General features: G+C 40.5%; 1 protein-coding gene across 3 annotated transcripts in view; it reads right to left on the bottom strand.

Moving 5' to 3' along the window:
• Positions 1 to 6,692: 6,692 nt before the first annotated feature.
• ST6GAL2 (ST6 beta-galactoside alpha-2,6-sialyltransferase 2) overlaps positions 6,693 to 20,378 on the bottom strand; it is an 80,881-nt gene continuing 67,195 nt past the window's right edge. For all 3 annotated transcript variants that reach the window (XM_004764359.3, XM_045077609.1, XM_004764357.3), the window contains exon 6: positions 6,693 to 11,582. In XM_004764359.3, the coding sequence (XP_004764416.1) occupies positions 11,311 to 11,582 (272 nt within the window). In that variant the 3' untranslated portion in view covers positions 6,693 to 11,310. The remainder of the gene's footprint in view (positions 11,583 to 20,378) is intronic.

Genomic DNA, 20,378 nt, shown 5'->3' with positions numbered 1-20,378 from the left:
TTAGAAATCTGAAATTCATCTCATTGAACTAAAATCAAGGTGTCAGCAGAGCTTCATTCCCTCTTGGAGGCTCCCTTCCTTGCCCTTCTCAGCTTCAAGAGGTTGCCCACAGTCTTTGGCTCGTGGCTTTCTTTTTTCATCACCAAAGACAGATGCTTGGGGTAGAGATAGCACATTGCCATCTCTTTGGTTCTCCTTATTCATATCTTCTTCCAATTCTTTCATTACTTTTAAGATTACATTGGGTCCACCTTAATTATCCAGAATAATCTCCCTATTGATTAATAGGTCAGCTAATTAATTCCTATTTGAGATCTTACTATCTTTTGCCATGTGGGAATTCTTTGTTGTTGTTTACTTTTCAAAAAAAATTTAAACTCTATGCCCAAGTGGGGTTTGAACTCACAACCACGAGATCAGGTGTTGCATGTTCTCCTGACTGAGCCAGTCAAGCACCACAATACCATTTGCCATGTAACATGACATATTCACAAGATCCAGAGATTAGGATGGGCTTGCTAAGATGTTTGATCACTGAATCTCTATTTTTTTTGAAGACCTGTCAAACTGTTTTCCTTAGCAGACACACCATTTTACATCTTCACTAGCAAAGTAAGTGTGTTTCAATTTCTCTACACTCTTACAATACTTGCCATGTCTCGTTTTTGATTATTGACATGCTTGTGTGTGTCAAGTGGTATCACGTGGTTTTGATATACATTTTCATGGGGTTCATGTCCATTTGTACATCTTTTGCATAGAGATATCTCTTCAAATCCTTTTTCCATTTAATTGGATTTCTATGCTTTTTTATTGGGTAGTTGTAGAAGCTCTTTATATATTCTAGATACTAGACCTTTATCAGATATATGATTTGTAAATATTTTCTCTCATTTTGTGACTTGTCCTTTCACTTTCTTAATGGTACCCTTTGAAGCACAAAGGTTTTTACTGTGGTGCAGTCCAGTTTATACACCTTCAAATTCATTAATTATTTCTTCTGCTTGTTAAAATCTGCTTTTAGGCCCCTTTAGCAAAATTTTAATTTCAGAGATCATACTTTCCAACTCTAAAATTTCTATTTCATTATTTTTATAATATCTATAACTTTATTGATAGTCTCTGTTATATGAGCCATTGCTCTTACACGTTTAAAAAATTATTTAGACATGGTTATCTTTTGTTCTTTGAACATAATTATAATAGCTGATTTAAAGTTTTTATCTAGTAAATTCAACATCTATCTTCCTCATAGATTTTTTTTTTCCATCTTTGGGCTATATTTTCTTGTTTGTCGTATGTCTCATAATCATTTGTTAAAAACTGGACATTTTGTATTATTTACTATGGCAATTCTGGAAATTGGATTCTCTTCCCTTCTCCATGGTTATTTATTTTGCTATTTGTTAGTGACCCTCTGGACTAATTATGTAAATTCTGTATTCCTTGTTGTATTCAGTCACTGAGGTCTTTGCTCAGTTTCAGCGTTTAGCTAGTGATTGGAGAGTGATTTTCTTCAATGCCTTGAACCAATAAGTTACCTAGCCTTTGCCAAGGGGTCTATATGTATACTGAAGCATGTCTTGAAGACTTGAATCTCAGGTTTTTTCTGGGCATACACACATCTCTGCATATGACTTGCTTGTCATATGCAGAGATGTCAAAGGTTTTTCAAAGACTGCTACAGATATCTCATTCCCAGTTTTTTATTATAAGACTTTGGTCAGCCTCTTGTTACCTCTAACTGGTATCACTGCCTCAGATAGCTGCAATGTTAAAGAATGCTGCCGGTTGTTTTTAGCAAACACCCTAGTGATAGGGCTATTAGCCCCAGATGGCTCTGAATCAGGAAAAGAACTACAATCTCTGAGAAAGGTGTTTTGCAGTGAGTTGTAAGAGAGGCCAAGTAGTGCTAGTTTTCTAGGGCTTTTGGGAAGCTCAAAAGCTGTTCTGATCCTCCAGTGGCTGCTAGCATTCTGGTTTTCACACCTATCATAGTTGTGAGGCTGTTGTTCAAGACTCTCTGGGAGCTGGAGAGGAAGGAAAGAGAATATGGCAAGTTAAAAATGCCACAAAGCTCACTGTTCTTATTGAGATTTAGACATTCTTCATGAATGAACACTCTTTGGATTGTGGTCAGCCCTTAGTTATTGTCCTAATGTCTGAAAACTTGATTACAATGATTTCTTCCAGTGTTCTTATTGCTTTCACGGAGGGAGTGGATTTCTGGTAGATCTCACACTGCCATATTAGAAGTGCTCTTCTGTAGTCCAGTATTTAAACACAACCTTGGGGTAAGAATGGGATTAAATCCAAGCTAGGTTAGAAATATCATTTTTCGGGGCACCTGAGCATCTCAGTTGGCTAGAAATATCATTTTTCATAATACCAAGATTTTTTTCCCTCATATTTTAACATCCCAGAAGTTGAAATGCAGTTTGCCATCACTATTTGCTAGTCAGTAGTTTTAAGAATTTGTTCTTGTCTCCTTGTGAGATTAAAATTGCAGAATGTATCAGTAGTTCAAAAGGAAATCCTGAAGATGATAGTAGAGCACCCTTCATTTTTATTTTTTTTTAAGATTTTATTTATTTATTTGACAAAGAGAGTACAAGCAGGGAGAGCAGCAGGCAGAGGGAGAGAGAGAAGCAATCTCCCTGCTAAGCAGGGAGCCTGATGCGGGCTCAATCCCAGGACTCCAATATCATGACCTGAGCAAAAGATAGATGCTTACCTAACTGAGCCACCCAGGTATCCCATTGCTTCTGATGGTGCAGAGAACAGCTGTGGGTCAGAAAATTATAGAAATTAGTGACTCTTATTCAAAAAGTGATTCAGAAGAGAGCCTCTGAATATTAATGCTTTAATAATACCTTAAATAAGGGTGCCTGGGTGACTCAGTCTATTAAGCATCATGCCTTCAGCTCAGGTCCTGATCCCAGGGTCCTGGAATCAAGCCCCATACTGGGTTCTCTGCTTGGTGGGGAGCCTGCTTCTCCCTCTGCCTCTCCCCCTGCTTGTATTCTCCTGCTCTCTCTCTCTCTGTAAAATACATAAAATCTTTTAAGAAAAAGGAATATCTTAAATAATCTATTTCACTTATATTTAGCTTTTCTGTATATACAAGCATGATGATGGAACGCAAAATTTGTCTAAATAAGCTTAAAAGCCTTTCCAACCAACTTACAAGTTCAAAATATTGTTTAGCAGAGCTAGAACATGAGCATAAATACTGCAAATCTTCTAGTAAGCATGTTAAAAAGACAAAAAGGAACAAGTAAAATTAATTTTCATATATTTTTATTTAACCCCAACTGTCTGAAATATCACTTCAGTATCATTAATATAACACAATGATTGAAATAGTTTATATTCATCTCCTCACAGTAAGTTTTAGAAATCCGAGGTGTATTTTCTACTTTACATCTCAAATCTCATGAGCCCCATTTCAGCTGTTCAATATCCTTATGTGGCTTGTGGCTGCTGTGTTCGTCAGCACATACTTGAGATCTCACTACTTTAATTACAGCATTTTTCTCTGTAGTGGTGCTTCTTATACTTAAGGATGTCTTTGATGAGATGAAATATGGTAATTTTTACCTTGAACTGGGAAGGGGATTCAAGACAAAAATTAAGTTTAGTGATGGAAAAAACAGTTACGTTACATACACCTGTCATGTAGGTTAGACGAGAGCTGTCTGCAACACCACTGTTGTCTCGGGATTCCTAGGCCAGCTGAGGCCACCTCTCAGAGCCCCTCTGGAAAGGTAATTTAGGTATCATGGTTGCGGTTCTTCATTCCTGCCGCCCAACATGGCTGCCAAGGTCCCGGCTGGTCTTCCCTTAGAGGCTTTGCACAGGGCTCCCTCAAACAGGCTTCACAAATGTGAAGAGGTGTGATTCAAAAAGAACCCTCCCCAGTGGCTTCAGGCCAGCATTATTATTATTATTTTTTTAAATCGCCAAGCGGCATGCTGTTGTTCTAATCCTCTTTTTTCTCCCCCCTTGTGAGGATCAGGAAGTCAGCAATGACAGGAAAGTATTTTTCAAAGTCATTGATTTTTCTTTTATTTTACTTTTGTGATCAGCTTCTCAGGTGGCATCTCATTTTTCAGGTTAAGTACTGTTTGTTTCTCCAGTGTGATGCAATTTAGGACAGTAGCTGGGAATAGTGGATGAAATGCCAGTGCTCTATGCCTGCTTTCTCTATATCACGTGAGAGGCACTCTACACCCTGAGTGGGACCCACATAGAGACTGGCTTCTAATAACAAAATAAAAATTGTACTTGACTGACTCATGTAGTTCAGATGCATTTTAGTATTCTGGGGATTTAGAGAACTTGAAAAACCGGGATCCTCTGTTAATCTCCATAACTTTCATAGCATAGTTTCTCAAAATATTCAAATTATAATTGTCCTCCAAAACTTGGAGTATTTGGGTATGGGTTACTTGAGTATTCAAGCAGTATATCTAGATACTAGAGGCTGCTTTAAAAAGCCTACCGTAATGGTTCCAAGCATGAGCTTTGAAGTCAGACGAGGATTGCAAGCCAGCCCCTGGCATTTCCTGGCCATGTGATTATAGGTCGATGAGTAAACTTGAGTCCCAGCTTTCTGGGTCTAATAAAATAGCTACCTTAGAAGGTGATTTTGTGAAGCCTAACCGCAACCATCTACCCCAAGGCTTGCCTAAATAGCTCTTGGTAAATTGTGCAGTGGTCTCCCGGATCTCTGGCGGAGATAGTCCAAGACCCCAGTGGATGCCTAGAACCAAAGATAGTACTTAATCCTATATATACTATATTTTTATACATACCTATGATAAAGCTTAATGTATAAATTAGGCACAGTAGAAATTAATGACAACATAGAACAATTGTAACAATATACAGCAATAAATGTTATATGAATGTGGTCTGAGTATATGATTGTGCTCTACTCCTCTTGTGACGATGTGAGATGATAAGATGCCTATATGATGAGATGAAATTGAGCTGAATGGTGTAGGTGCTGCGACATAGCCTTACACCACTATTGACCTCCTGCTGACAGGTCAGAAGGAGGGTCATCTGGTTCCGGAGGATCATCTGGCGGCTGACCTTGGGTAACTGAACCATGGGTAGCAAAACCAGGGATAAGCCTGGGGGCCACTGTATTTATAATGAAAGGTGGGCAAACCTTTTCTATAAAGGGCCAGATAATTCATGTTTAGGCTTGGCAGGTGGACGATAAGTTCTCTTTATATGTGGCAGCCTAGATAATACCTGAACACGGGAGTATGGCTGTGTGCCAATAAAACTTTATTTACAACAATAGGCAGTTTGCCAATCCCAGCTTCCTGGAGGGGCCAGCCCTCCTCCTGAAGCATTCTATGCTCCAGGGTTTCTAATATTTTAGGCCTAGAGCTCCCTTAACCCTTGGAGCCTTCAGCCAAGAGGCAGCTTTGGTTCTGAATGGATGCCTTTGTTATGCAAATCGTTGATGCTCCAGGCACTTAGATTTCCCTCCCTCTCCCTTTACTCCTCCCTGTCCCTCACCCTCATCCACATCTCCCCGCTCCTCCTTCATCCCTGTGTCAGCTACTTGACAGTCCTTCCTGGTCTTCCCCACTCGGTCCTCCCAGGAGCGACCGGATCCGAGAGGCCACCAGCCAGTCCCCCATGGAGGCATCTCTGCGGCAAGGCCGGCCCCTCCGCGGCGCGGCTGCTCTCTGAGTCTGGGGGGAGCAGCCTTTTTTTTTTTTTTTTTTAAAGATTTTATTTATTTATTTGACAGAGAGAAATCACAAGTAGATGGAGAGGCAGGCAGAGAGAGAGGAGGAAGCAGGCTCCCCGCTGAGCAGAGAGCCCGATGCGGGACTCGATCCCAGGACCCTGAGACCATGACCTGAGCCGAAGGCAGCGGCTTAACCCACTGAGCCACCCAGGCGCCCCGGGAGCAGCCTTTTAATCAGGACCTTTGGAGCCAGGTCTGCGTTTCAATTATCTGGAAGCAGGCAGTCATCTTGTGGGGGCAAGAAAACTGACAGTAACACAGAGGTGGTAGGAGTCTTCTCTGATGCAGCCCAGATGTGGAGCCGTGATTTATGGCTCCCGAATTCCCCAGCTGCTCACATCAGTCCTGACATCAAACACCTGAGTGCCTCCCTTCAACGCTTCCTTTGCACTGTGGCCAGAAAGCACAAATGACCGGGAACTTCTTTTGAGCAGCCTAATGAACCGATTTTCCCGCCACAGCCAGCACAAAGATCCCACGGTGAGTGGGACATGGAGGCAGCTTAACATGATTTCTCCAGCCCAAGGCCTTCCTCTGATAACTTAGGCATATTTTCTAAGACCCAAAGCCCTGGCCAGCGGGGGATGGGTCTTCCAAGGCATTCCATTAACCAAAATGCTGGGCTACTAACTCGACATCCGGATGTGGTCGCCTAAAAAATTCCTGCTTGTTTTTGCCACTGTAGATCTTCATATTTGGCAGTGAGCCCTTGGGTGAAGAAGACAGAGCCTGCCTTTGGTCTCGGCCCAGGCAGTGTCCCTACTCACAGTTCCAGAGCCTGCTGCTGGTACCCCATTTGCCAATTTTCTAATTAGCTTTCGGCTTTTTGCCGGGTTCTTCTAGGGATGCCTCTTTCTTCTGCCCCTCACTCATTTTTATCTGCAACTTTTACAAATGAAAACAGAGAAACGTCTAGACAAATGAAAACATGTTTTTATTTACAAGAAAAAGGTCTGTACACTGTGTATACATAAAAATATACAAAACCAAAATAGAAAATATCAAAGGTGTTAAAATGTATACAAACACTTTTTTCAAATGTGACTCCTGGAAAAAGCTCAGGCCTTAATTAATTTGAAGAGTACACATTTCAGTTTAAAAATTATCATACAAAAAAATTCCCAAAGCTGTTAAAAAAGTTCACTGGTTCCCACCGGAAAAATTTTGTAAGATTTTAGCTAGCGTACAACAGGATGTATGGTATCATAAATGTTAGGTTTTTAGCATTACCAGTGCAGTTAATTTGTTTGAAACCTACCTGGTAAGAATACTGTTTTCCACAGAACCAATATTCAGTTTTCCCCACTATCTTTGTAAAAGCCATGAGCTATAATAAGTAACCTTCTCATCAATGTTCAATGTTCCATTAGGTTTCCGATGAGGTTACGATGTTCGGTAATGGTTCTACCTACATAGTGCCTTTTAAATATTTCTGCCATTAAAAAAATTTTCTGCCATATTTTCAAACACGCCCAGGGTGTGTAGAATATCAGTGTGTGGGAAGACGGCATTTATTTTTTTAATAGAAGTACATATAACACTTGCTTTCTTCTACTAAAAAATTGGCATTTGCATAATTAAAATAAAATTTATTATAAATGTTTCAGGAATAAAGTTTGATGAAAAAAGACAATATAAGACCGACCATGTGTGTAGATATGTATATATACAATTATATAACTATATCTACATGCACACTCTCATAACAAAAGTAAGAACTATAGCAATGTCTTTAATTCTTTAAATTCTATCATTCCAAGCTTGTAGAAGAATATGCTGGATTATTGTTTCTTACTAAAAGGCTTCATTCACTTAATAAAACAAAAATCAGAACTTATATTTTATCCTTGAATTCCCAGAGCGATACCTTTCGTTTACCAGTTGTGTAAGTAATGCCCAAGTGACAAGAACATGCAGAGTATTTTCACAATGGAAATGTCCAGAATATAAAAAAACAAGTTGGAACTCAGGCACGTTTTACCTAAGCAATTAATTTCTAAACGCACTGCCTGAATGGGCTGTTAACAACCGAGTAGAGAGCTCTAAGCTATCAGAAAGTAGGAAGTCGAATCAGACAATGACAGAATACAGAAACAACTTGGCCAGTCATGGATTTCTTGATAACTCCCCCCTTCCTCCCTCTGTCTCTTCCTATAGCTAAGCAGAAATGGGACCAGGTCACTTTGCCCACCAGCCTCAAACACGTGCGGTGTGTTGATCTCTGAGAGAGGCTGGGGAGAGAACTTTCATCATGTCATTTGTGCCCGGAGAACACCTCCATTGTGTGCCATTACTCACGTGAGACTGATCCCACTTAATGCAGCCAAACAGGACCTAATTAATTCAGTGGCTGCAAGTGCTCCCGCCCGGAAGGGTCAGCCAGCAACATAAGGTATTAATCTGTTCCACCAGAATGAACTGGCTCATAAACACGTAATGGAACAACCCCGTGGTAGCTTTAAACAGCTACTTTTATTTCCCAGTTTTGTAAATGCTAATGATCATTTCAGCCTCGCTTTGTCCAGACGCTATGGCTACAATGACAGATGATTACTGGTGAGTTCAGGATTGATTAAATGTCTGGCTCAGAGACTGAGGACACAAGACGCTTGAAGGGCTATGACTGAAGCAGGGCTCTCCGAGCTCTGCGTCTAGGCGAAAAGGAAGGCCCCAGTAATTGAAACATGGGCAAAAGTCGCTCACATGGCTTAACTTAATGTATGCCCTTGATGTTGCACGATGCATATATGCAACTTTTAATGGAGCTTCTCTTGGCCTCTGCACAAAGTTCTTGATAAAAACAGCCCTGTAAGAACTTAGCGGGGAAGGTCAGGTACACAGGGCCAGCACCGGTATTCCCCGTGGACAGTGAGCGTCGGACACCTGTTAAACCCTACCCGCATACCTGGGAGAGGGACTGGGGAAACAAGTCAGTGAAAACCTAGATAAAGGTGAGTTGTCATTCTTGGCCAAAATTCGTTTCTTTGCGATAACAACAACCGTCACAAAAGGGGTTGTGAAATTATTTTGGGACAGCTAATGCTTTCTGGTTGCACCTTAAAGATCATATGGACATCCCTTCCAGAAGCAGTTGGAGCATCTTGCGAGGGGCAGAGCCTGGAAGAAATGTACTAGGACAGCATTTATCGTTAACTACTCCACGGAAGAGCTGTATGTTTACAGCAGTTCAGGAAATGTAGCCTAGAAGGACTTAATCAATGTCTGGCAAAATACTGGCACTTAGGGCCAATTTAGCTAATACTAGACGCAGTCGTGTTAACTCTAACTGCATGATATTTTTGGGAAGCTAAACTAAACTTTCAAATAGAAGAATGCCCAGTCACACTATATTAATATGTGCACCACATTTTCTGAATGTTTCGCAGACCCTGATTTCCAAGAGTCTTCAAGGCCATAATAAATTCAAAAATTTTAATTGGATTTCCTTTATGCTCTTCAGTCTTTCTTGTAATGTCAGTGAGACTGAAAGGACCTTTTAAAAGTACATGCATTACAACAAAATGCTATTTAAAAATCTTTGAAGTGTTTGAAGTACTTTCTGGGGCTTTGAACTTGAATATTTATAGTGACCCCCAATGAATCTTTCTCTAACCAGCCTCTTATATCACCAAAGGGGGCTGTCCTGGGTAATAAGATCTGAAGGAAATCTACCAGGAAGACTATCAAAGGAACTTCAGTGTCATGGACATTTGAAGGCAGAGCTGGGAGGTCTAGGGAGAACCAAGACCATAGAAGGACGGCTCACTGTACTCAGAGCAACCTCACAATCTGAACTCCGTACTCACTACACATGGGGACAAGACTAAGGTCTTTCAGGAAACCAGAGAGAAAAGCGGCTTGACCACATTAGCTTACACATAAGCTACTGTGTAGGACAAAATGATTGATGTCTTCTCACAGACCTGGAAAGAAAGCTCTCAAAATGGGCTTCTAGTGGATGCTGTCATAACTGAAATTTTTCTATTACTCCTCTAGTTCACTGTTATAATAAGCCATAGGAGAGAGATGCCCATTACCCAACCCGATTTCTGGGGAGTTAGACTCACCAAACAGAAGCTGTCGATTTCTATAAACCATTCTTGCTCAAGAAAGTAGTTTGGAGAGCACTCAGGGAAAAACCAATCCTGGAACAGAAAAAACTTTCCCACTAAACTGTCCTGACATTCATAGACTTGCAAGGGAGAATGTATTTAATTTAAAAAGTCTTACCTCTTGTGCTATGTTTTGGTTACATAGAGAGACAGCATGTTCAATTAATGTATTCCAAAATGTTTCTGTTTCACTACATTATAGCAATGTATCAGTGGTAAAAGTTGAGATTAAAAACAAAATAAAACAGATCTGAATATAGCTAACATATTGGGGTGACAACTTCTTCCCCCAGTACCTTTGCTTCTCAAGCATATACGTATTTTCCTTGTTAAAGAACAATGTTTTCACACAATTTTATTTAATTATATGGCTTGTATGTTGCTGACATAAAATATATCTGTGAAAACAGGGACAGGGCTCTTCAATATCTATTTGCAGGGACAATTGGTGAACATCTAGTACATCATTGCTGGGGTTCCAGCAGCTGCTATTGGCCTGAAAGAAATCTCCATGAAAGAGACAGGTGTGCATCCCCAGAAGCACAGAGTGAAGGCTCCATATCCCCTCCTTCTGACAGGGTCCTCCCCACGGTGGCAGGGGGTCACAAGTGTCTGTGGGTGTAACAGTGTAAGGGCTGTGAGGAGGACTGGCAGCTGAGGATGTACCATGCAGGAAAGCTGGGAGGATTCTGGCCCTGGGCCACCCTGCAGCCAGGTGATTGTGTATTTATTTGTCAAAGTAAGAAAATACTGCGGGAAAACAAAGCATCTCCTCTGTAGTGCTATCCCAGGGTTGACTTTTTCCTTGGACTGCTCGAGAGGGGTGTTTTCTGGTTTTAGAAATCTGTCCTGATACACAAAGAGCAAGCTTGGGCGGGCACTGGGAAATAGAGCAGGGGAATGCCACAGCTTGCCAGCAAGCAAGTTTGCCATCTCTCAACACATACGGGGGAATTTTATTGTTAAGATAAACACATCTGAGTGCTGATTCAGATGCTTGTCATAAATGCTAGGATCTTTAATAATGAACAAATGTGTGAGTGACACACTAGGTGCTACAGATACTGTACCCCAACATGGGTGTCTAAACCATTTCATAATATCAAGTACAAGCCTCACAGGGGTGCCCACGGCTTAAGAAAAGGTTAATATTTCTGGAGGTATAATACACATTTGTCATATGTTTGCTTCTTTTTTTTTGCATCTTTCTTGAGCTTCTTTTCCTTTTAAATTCCATTCCTATATTCAAAGCAGTCATAAATACTCCATGGCTTAGAAAAAGAAGAATTCTTGTGGCCACCGCTAAGTGACAGTCTAAAGGACTGAAGACTACATTGCCTAAAATACATCTTCAAGTATTCTCCTGTGACTCAGAGGACAACAGTAGTACCTTATTGCACATCGATTCTCAAGAGCCCCTCTTCAAGACGGGGGACCAGCGGGGTTGGGCGCGGGGCAGCGCACGGCCCGGAGCCCAGGCAGAACCACCTTTCCCTTGCGGTGCAGGTCGCCCTGGGCGCCGGTGTTCAGCCTCTGCACCAGCAGCTTCTCGTAGAGCAGTGGGTGGTAGGCGCCAAGCGTGCACGCCGCGTCATAGTACAGCTCGTGGTAGTGGCACAGCTCCGTCTGCCGGATGGACGGGATGTACTCGTACACGTGCACTTCGCCGCACAGGGACATCATGATGAGGATCCCTGCCGCGGAAAGAAAATCAGAAACTCTTGAACAACTCGGGGCGGGAGGGAGAATGTGTCGGAGCGCGGTGGTGGGAGTGACTGTGGGATGCCCACTTGGTCTGCACTTGTTTCTTGTCACTTACACATTTGCAGTGTTAGGACCGCCAGCAAGTGGCCTGTCTGTGGCTCATGGGGCACCTCCGGAGATGTGACAGGCGCACATTCTGGCGTCTGGCTGATTATTGTGGGCGGGGCGGCGAGAGAGGAGGAGGAGACAACGGCACTGAACTGAACAAGAGGACAGTCTAGTAACAGATTTGCATTCCCCAAGTTAAAGTATCTTGTGTCACGGTCCACACACACAACCTGTCCTTATTTGCAAGAGTAGTTGCCGAAGAAATGGCTAGAAAAAGACTGACTATAAAATAGTTGCTTGATTGTAACTGATTCTAAGATAGTTGTTTGAAAAGAAAGAGATGGAAGTGGAGACGCAGAGTTGAAGATTCCTATTACCAAAATTATTGATCTCCCTGCAACTGTCAGTACTAAAGTCGCTTTAATTTCTTTCTTTCTTTTTTAATGTTTCAAATAGAGAGCTATCAAACTTTATCCTCCCTGGGCAAATCTAGTTCTTGATCTAGAAGGGCTAAAAGGCTTTCTTTTTTCCCAGCACCACCACCATCTTTGTTAATATCCTTTAACTACACACACACACACACACACACACACACACACATACATCCCTTTTATGAAAGAGCGATCCTTTCTAATGAAAAAAAAAACATAGTCACAATGGTTAGTTCCTGTTAAATGGCAACATCTATCTGCAGGGGACAACTGTATTTCTTATTAATCAACCATGACAATCCTCACAATCAGAGAATATCATGCATAAGGGCCACAGGGAGAGGAGAGAGAAGGGGCAGAATTTTGTCCGGGTCCAGAGGAACTCCTCAAGGAGGTGAGACTGAACCTCCCAGGCTGCATGGCAGACAAGGGGAGGAAGAGAAGCAGGAGTAAGAGTGCTGGTCCACAGATGACAATGGCATCCTGTTTAGAAGCCTTTAAAGTCTTGAGAGCCAGGGCACAGGATTGTGGCTGAGAATAAAACCGATTCCTAACAGAGAATCAGTTCAAATTCTAAGAAGCAAAAATGTCCTCAAAAGCTCTGTCAAAACAATTAAAAATAGAGCTACTCTATGACCCTGCAACTGCACTACTGGGTATTTACCCCAAACATACTGATGTAGTGAAAAGAAGGGCCAGATGTACCCCAATGTTCATGGCCACAATCGCCACACTGTGGAAAGAACCAAGATGCCCTTCAACAGACGAATGGATAAGGAAGATGTATACAAGGTCCATGTATACAAGGAGCATTATGCCTCCATCAGAAAAGATGAATACCCAACTTCTGCATCAACATAGACAGGACTGGAGGAAACTATGCTGAGTCAGATAAGTCAAAGAGAGAGAGTCAATTATCATAAGGTTTCACTTACTTGTGGAGCATAAGGAATAACATGGAGGACATTGGGAGAAGAAGAGGAGAAGAGAATTTGGGGAAATTGGAGGGGGAGATGAACCATGAGAGACCGTGGACTCTGAGAAACAAACTGAGGGTTTTGGAGGAGTGGGGGTGGGGGGTTGGGTGAGCCTGATGGAGGGTATTATGGAGGGCACGTATGGCATGAAGCACTGGGTGTGGTGCATAAATGATGGATTCTGGAACACTGAAAAGAAATAAAATAAAATGAAGTGAAAACAAAACAAAACAAAACAAAACTTCAAGTTACTATTCTGTTTCTTTCCTTTTCATCCCACAACCCATTTCCTCCTTCTCTTCATAGGTTGCCCTATTGCTAGGTTGTGGCTCCTTCCTTGGGATGGCTGCGTGAGTGACAGTGATTCAGGGGGAGCCAAGGAGCAGCACCTCCCGCCTGAAGTCACCGAGGTGACAAAGAAGTCTCTCCCTTCTGATGAGCAATTACTGCTCTAGAAATATTTTTTTCTTCCTCTTTATAAACTGGTCTATTGATTGACATGGTGAATGAGAAAGCCATGTGCCCAGGGAGCATTAAATTCCCCCTTTGATCCTGGTTACTTTACACCTGAAACAAACAAGAACTCCTCTGATGTGTATGTTCTCTCCTGATGAGTGTCACAGGGCCTGTGTCTACAGAGCTGAGGCAGGCATCAGTGTTTTCTGATCAGGAGCTATGGAACAGGGTCTTGTGCTACATCGCCCTCCCCTGGGCATGGTGTGGGGCCCTCCCAGCTGTGCAGAAGGAACCACATCAAAGGATCCTAGACCTCCCTCACATACCTAGATGCTTTCCATTAGTACAATTAATAAAACCATTTTCCTGCAGTGAAGAAGCTTTGACGGTGTCTTGCACAAAGGCATCTCAAAAACTAGCAACAGAACTGTACCTAGAAACCACAGGGCCCTATTAGCTGTGGTGTGTTGTGGGCCAATGACACAGCATCTTCCCTGAAGTCAAACATGTATGAGTTGTCACCTTTGCCACTCTGGTCCTTACAGTGGATGGCTTTCAAAAGTTAACATTATATTTAGGAAATGTATTAGCCACATTATTGGTCCGTTTCCTAAAGCAGTTCTCAAATTTTGACATGATAAAGAATGACTGGGGCAGCTTGCTAAATGCCCATTCCTGGGACCAGTCCCCATTTTCAGAGATTTGGATTCCACTGGTTTATGTTGGGGTCCAGGAAACTAGCTTTTAACCAATGTACTTAAGCTATTTGTGGTGAAGGGCCATGGGGGAGTGGAGCTTAATCTATGACAGACTATTACTTCTGTAAAATACAGTACAATGACTTACTAGAAAAATTACTACACATTTGGATGCCATGCTATGTCAAGTTGCTACAGAAGTTGTAAATATGTTCAATTTCTATAGTCATCTATTTATAGAACAATGACTAATGTTTCTGGACCAAATCATTCCACTTCCCATACTTTGAGGACCATGCTGCTCTGACACACATATTCTTTGAAAAAGTCTGCTTATAAGGGATTCCCATATTGTGTCCTAAGCAGCTAGACATTCTACATGTTAGATTAAATCTAGAGCTGAGCTGCTATCCACACCCAAGAGAGAAGATCCTTGGGTAGTTTCTCTAGTCCTTGATACGTCTTAGTCTCAAAAGTCATCTACTAAGGGGCACCTGGGTAGCTCAGCTGGTTAGCGTCTTAACTCTTGATTTTGACTTAGAACATGATTTCAGGATAGTGAGGGCAAGCCCCGCATCAGGCTCCGTGCTAGGCATGAAACCCACTTAAGAGATTATCTATCTCTCCCTCTCCCTCTGCTTCTCCTTGCTCATGCTCTTAAAAAAAAAAAAAATCTATTAAGATCTTTGAATTTAATTTCTTTTTTCTAGAAAGTTTCCTAGAGAAAATTTTCACTTCTGCTGCTGGTTAATTTTTACATCTTAATCATGCATTTGCTAGATTACAATATGGATTTTGTCAGAAGACTAGGCAAGAAGTTAGTTTCATTGCAAGTAAATAGGTACATTTTAGTGTTCTCTAATATAAACCCCTTGTATTTTAAAAACAACTTCTAGAACTTCAAAAATGCAGGAACTTGGCAGTTAGTTCATGATAGTTTAAAATGGAGGCCAATACAGGTTAAGAAAGTGGGGGTTCTTGCCTTGAGTTATCTGCACAATTCTTCTGATCTTTCCTTATATGAGACAGACTAACAAAAGCAGCTGTCCATCCCATCGTGCACTCATATGAACTTGTGGCTTCCAGTATCCAAGAGCCTAGAGCACCCTAAAACTTAATGGCAGAATCTGTTCTATCCGTTTAAGCCACAGCCAGTTGTAATGCTGATATCACAATAGGTATGGCAACCCCTTCAAAGGGAAGGGAAAAAGTAATTTACAATTTGTTGGGTACATGTGAAAGGTGGACAAGATTGAGGGAACCAAAACCGGAGAATACTTTTCTTATTTCGAACTTCTTTCATACACCATGGTCAATTCATTCGGCATATGCATACTCTGCATTTCAATTTATTAAGTCCATTATTACGCATTGTTTTGAGTTTAGATTCAGACTCTGTCATATAATAAATACTGAAAATCACTATTACTAAGTGTGGTCAGATCTACACATCAGTTATCCTATGAGTCAATGGCACTTAGTAACACACAAAATCCTGAAGACAAAATTTCTTCTTGTTTTGTGAAAAGGAACGACGTAGACACTGGTATTTGGAGTTCTGTAACAGCCCTGGCACAGCTCACAGGGTGTGTATCAGGGAACAGGGCGTGTGAGTGTAGACACCACAGGGAGGCAGGGCTGGGACAGGGCTGGGAAAGATCAAAGCCTTCATGTTCTGCTGGTGACCTCTTCAATTAAATCCAACATTTATTAAACTGGGCACAGTGCTAATCAATGGGGATTAAGAGAAAGTTTCTTTAAGGAAAGAAAGTAAATTATAGAACTAACCTTTAAATTTGAAAAGAGGTAGAGAGCCCATGACCTACAATTCTTTGGATGACTTGAAGAGAGTGTTTTACAGAATACACTGGGAAAGAATATTTGAGTCCTACTACCAGCATTGCTTCTGAAAGTATTGTGAGGTTGAGCCCTATTACCCACAAATGATGTAAATACCAACAACACATGGTTCTTAGAAGTCCTCTGAATTACTATCAGTAGAGTACCATGTTGAGGGTCCCCAGCCCAGCCCCAGGTGTGATGATTCACTAGGAGGACCCACAGGACCTAATATTCAGTGATACTCAACTATAATTCATTAAAGCAAAAGGATACAAAGTGAAATCAGCCAAAGTCTAGGGGAAATTAAGGCCAAGTTTCTACTACCAATGCAGTCACACCGGATTTGCTTAATACCCCTAGCAACACATGTGAAATGTCAATCAGAGAAGTTGTTTTTTTTTTTTTTTAAGATTTTATTTATTTATTTAACACACAGAGAGAGATCACAAGTAGGCAGAGAGGCAGGCAGAGAGAGGGGAAAGCAAGCTCCCTGCTGAGCAGAGAGCCCAGTGCGGGACTCAGTTATGGGACCCTGAGATCAGGACCTCAGCCAAAGGCAGAGGCTTAACACACTAAACCTCCCAAGCTCCCCAATCAGGGAAATTTTTGCAAGACTCAGTGCTCAAGGTTTTTACTGGGAACTGGTCGTGGAGGCCATCTCTGCCTGGCACATACCCAAATTCCAGACTTCCAGAATGAAAGCAGGTATTTTGCATAAACCATACTGCTTACATAAACAGTCTGGGCACAGTGAACTATTCTTATCAGTTATGGGATTGAGAACCTTCCCAAATCAAAGATCCCAGATGCCAGCCAAGGGCCAACTTTGTAAGCATGCCTTCCTAAAGATCAGCAATCAAGCCTGCCAGGTTAAATCTTTTCTGCAAAGAGACCATATATGGATAAATTCAAAGTATCATGTTACTTTATGATCAATTCTCCATGTCAGACCAATATGGGGAATTCACATCTGGTTATGCTAAAAATGTTTTTATTCTTTTTTTCATTTCCTCTCTTAGGACTGCTCAGGGTTACCTAAAATTCAAAAAGAATACAAATAATTTAATACTATGCTATTCAGTAAAGAATTTCTAAAAAATCACTTAAACTTTAATGTTAAGTAGACTACCAAAAAGTAACTGCTTTCATCACTAATAAAATTTTACTGGTTTCACCCAGCATTCAAAAGAGAATTAATACCAATCCTTCTCAAATTCTTCCAAAACACAGAGGAGATGGGAGCACTTCCAAATTCATTTTACGAGGCCAACATTACCCTGATACCAAAACCAGACAAGGATGCTGCAATGAAAGAAAATCACAGGCCCATATCCCTGATGACCATAGGTATAAACATGCTCAACAAAATATCAGCAAACCAAATTCAACAGTGCATTAAAAGGACCATACACTACAATCAAGTGGGATTTGTTACAGGGATGTAAGGATGAATTAGCATCAATAAATCAACCAATGTGAGAGACCACTTTAACAAAATGAAGGAAAAAATGTCATATGATCATCACAGTAGATGTAGGAGAGCATTTGACAAAATTCAACATCCATTTATGGTACAAGTTCTCAACAAAATGGGTATAAAGGAAATGAACCTCAACATAATGAAGGCCATATATGACTAGCCCACAGCTACATCATACCCAATGATGAAAGGCTGAAAGTTTTCCCTTTGAGATCAGGAACAAGACAAGGATGTCCACGTTTGCCACTTTAATCCAGCATAGTATGAAGTCTTAGAGCAATTAGGCAAGAGAAAGAAATAAAAGGCATTTGGATGGGAAAGGAAGAAATAAAACTCACTATTTGCAGATGACATGATACTAGATATACAAAACTCTGAAGGCTAGACCAAAACCTGTTAGAATTAATAAAAGAATTCAGTAAAGTTGCAGGATATAAAATCAATATACAAAAAATGTGTTTTGTTTCTCTACACTAATAACAAGCTATCAGAAAGAAAAATTAAGATAACAATCCTATTTACAATTACATTATAAACAATAAAATACCTAGGAATAAATTTAACTAAGAAGGTGAAAGATCTGCAAACTCAAAACTATACTGATGAAAAACTATATTGATGAAAGAAACCAAAGAAGACACAAATAAATGGGAAGACAGTCCATGCTCATGGATTGGAAGAACTAATATTGTTAAAATATCCATACTACCAAAAGCAATCTACAGATTCAATGCAGTCCCTACCAAATTCCCGATAGCATTTTCCCCCACAGAAACAGAGCAAACAATTCTAAAAATTTGTATGGAGCCACAAAAAACTCCAAATAGCTGAAACGATTTTGAAAAAGAAGACCAGAGCTGGAGGCAACACCTTCCCTGATTTCAAACTATGTTACAAAGTTGTAGTAATCAAAACAGTACGGTACTGGCATAAAACCAGACACAATGGAACAGAAAAGGAAGCCCAGAAATAAACCCAAACTTAAATGGTCAATCAAGTTCCAACAACAGAGCCAAGAATATGTGATGGAGGAAGGACAGTCTCTTCAATAAACGGCCCTGGGAAAACTGGACAGCCATGTACCAAAGATGAAATTGGAGTTCCATCATATACCGTACCGAAAAATTAACTCAAAATAGATTAAAGACTTAAATGTAAAACCTGAACCCATAAAATTTCTAGAATAAAACACAGGTGTGAGCTCCTTCACACAGATCTTGGATTTGACACCAGAACAAAAACAAGTAGGACACATCAAACTAAAAAACTTATTCAAAGCAAAGGAAACCATCAACAAAAGGAAAAGACAACCTACGGAATAGGAGAAAACATTTGTAAATCACATGCCTGATAAGGAATTAATATTCAAAATACATAAAGAACTCATATAACTCAATAGGAAAAAACCCCAACAATCCAATTAAAAAGTGGGCAGAAGACCGAATAGATATTTTTCTAAAGAAAACATACAGATGGCCAAGAGGTACACGAAAGGATGCTCAACATCACTCATCATCAGGGAAATGCAACTTAAAACTATAATGAGATGCAATGTCACACCTGTTAGAATGTCTATCATCAAAAAGGCAAGAAATAACATGCTTTGGTACAGATTTGGAGAAAAAGAAACCCTTGTGCACTGTTGGTAGGAATGTAAATTGGTGCAGCCCCACTACAGAAAACACTCCAGAAATTCAACTTCTCAGTATTTACCCAAAGAAAAAGAAACCACCTAGAAAAATATGAGCACCCCTGTGTTCACTGCAACATTATTTACAATAGCCAAGATGTGGAAACAGCCTAAAAGTCCTTGAAGGCATTGCTAAGTGAAGAAAGGTAGACCTAGAAGGTATAATGCTACATGAAATAAGTTAGAGAAAGACAAATATCATGTGATCTCATTTATATGTGGAATAAAAAGAGAGAAACAACAACAAGAAACAAAAAACACCCTCACAGATAGAGAGAACAGACTGGTGGATGCCAAAGGTGGTGGGCAGGGGGGGATGGCAGGAGTGGTGGTGGACAAAACAGGTGAAGGGGGCCAAAAGATACAAACTTCCAGTTATGCAATAAATATGTCATGGGATGTAACATACAGCCTCGAGACTATAGTTAATAACACTCTATTACATATTGGAAAGCTATTAAGAACATAGATCTTAAAAATTCTCATCATAAGAGAAATTTCTGCAAACCAAGCATGGTGACAGGCATTAATCAAATTTACTGTGGTGATCATTTTGCAATAGAAACAAATACCTAATCATCAAGGTCTACACCTGAAACTAATATAATGTTGTATATCAATTAAACCTCAATTAAAAAAATTTCTGCTTTCACTGTGAAGCCAGATTTTTAGATAGGCAGATTAGTATTCAGACACTTCTTAATGTATTTTTCTAAGCCAATCAGATGGGCATGTAGCCAGGTTTTTAAAATCTTTAAATATAATTCAATTAACATTCAGTTTCTTTGGCCAGTTTTTATAAATGAGTCCATACTAGGGATTCATTTAAAGAAAAAAAAAAGGCGCACATTTTTCCAGGCAATTATGACTCAAAAAGCATTCATTTGCCAAATTACATGTCCTTAAGTATTGTATAATGCAATGTAATTATCAAACCCAATTAAAAAGCATTTCAACCAGTCTTAATAAAATGTCACATTATATGACTCAGCATACTAGCAATATATACACTTATTTATTTGCTCCAAAACCAGAATAAAATGTAAACCGCAACCCACGTACAGGGTATCACAAATTCTGAATGAATGAGGTTTTCCCTATAAA

The sequence above is a fragment of the Mustela putorius genome, unplaced genomic scaffold (assembly GCF_011764305.1).
Source record: "Mustela putorius furo isolate JIRA1106 unplaced genomic scaffold, ASM1176430v1.1 tig00000224_pilon_pilon_pilon, whole genome shotgun sequence".
Classification (NCBI taxonomy): domain Eukaryota; kingdom Metazoa; phylum Chordata; class Mammalia; order Carnivora; family Mustelidae; genus Mustela; species Mustela putorius.
The sequence above is the reverse complement of the archived record's forward strand: the minus strand, read 5'-3'. Positions and strand labels throughout refer to the sequence as shown.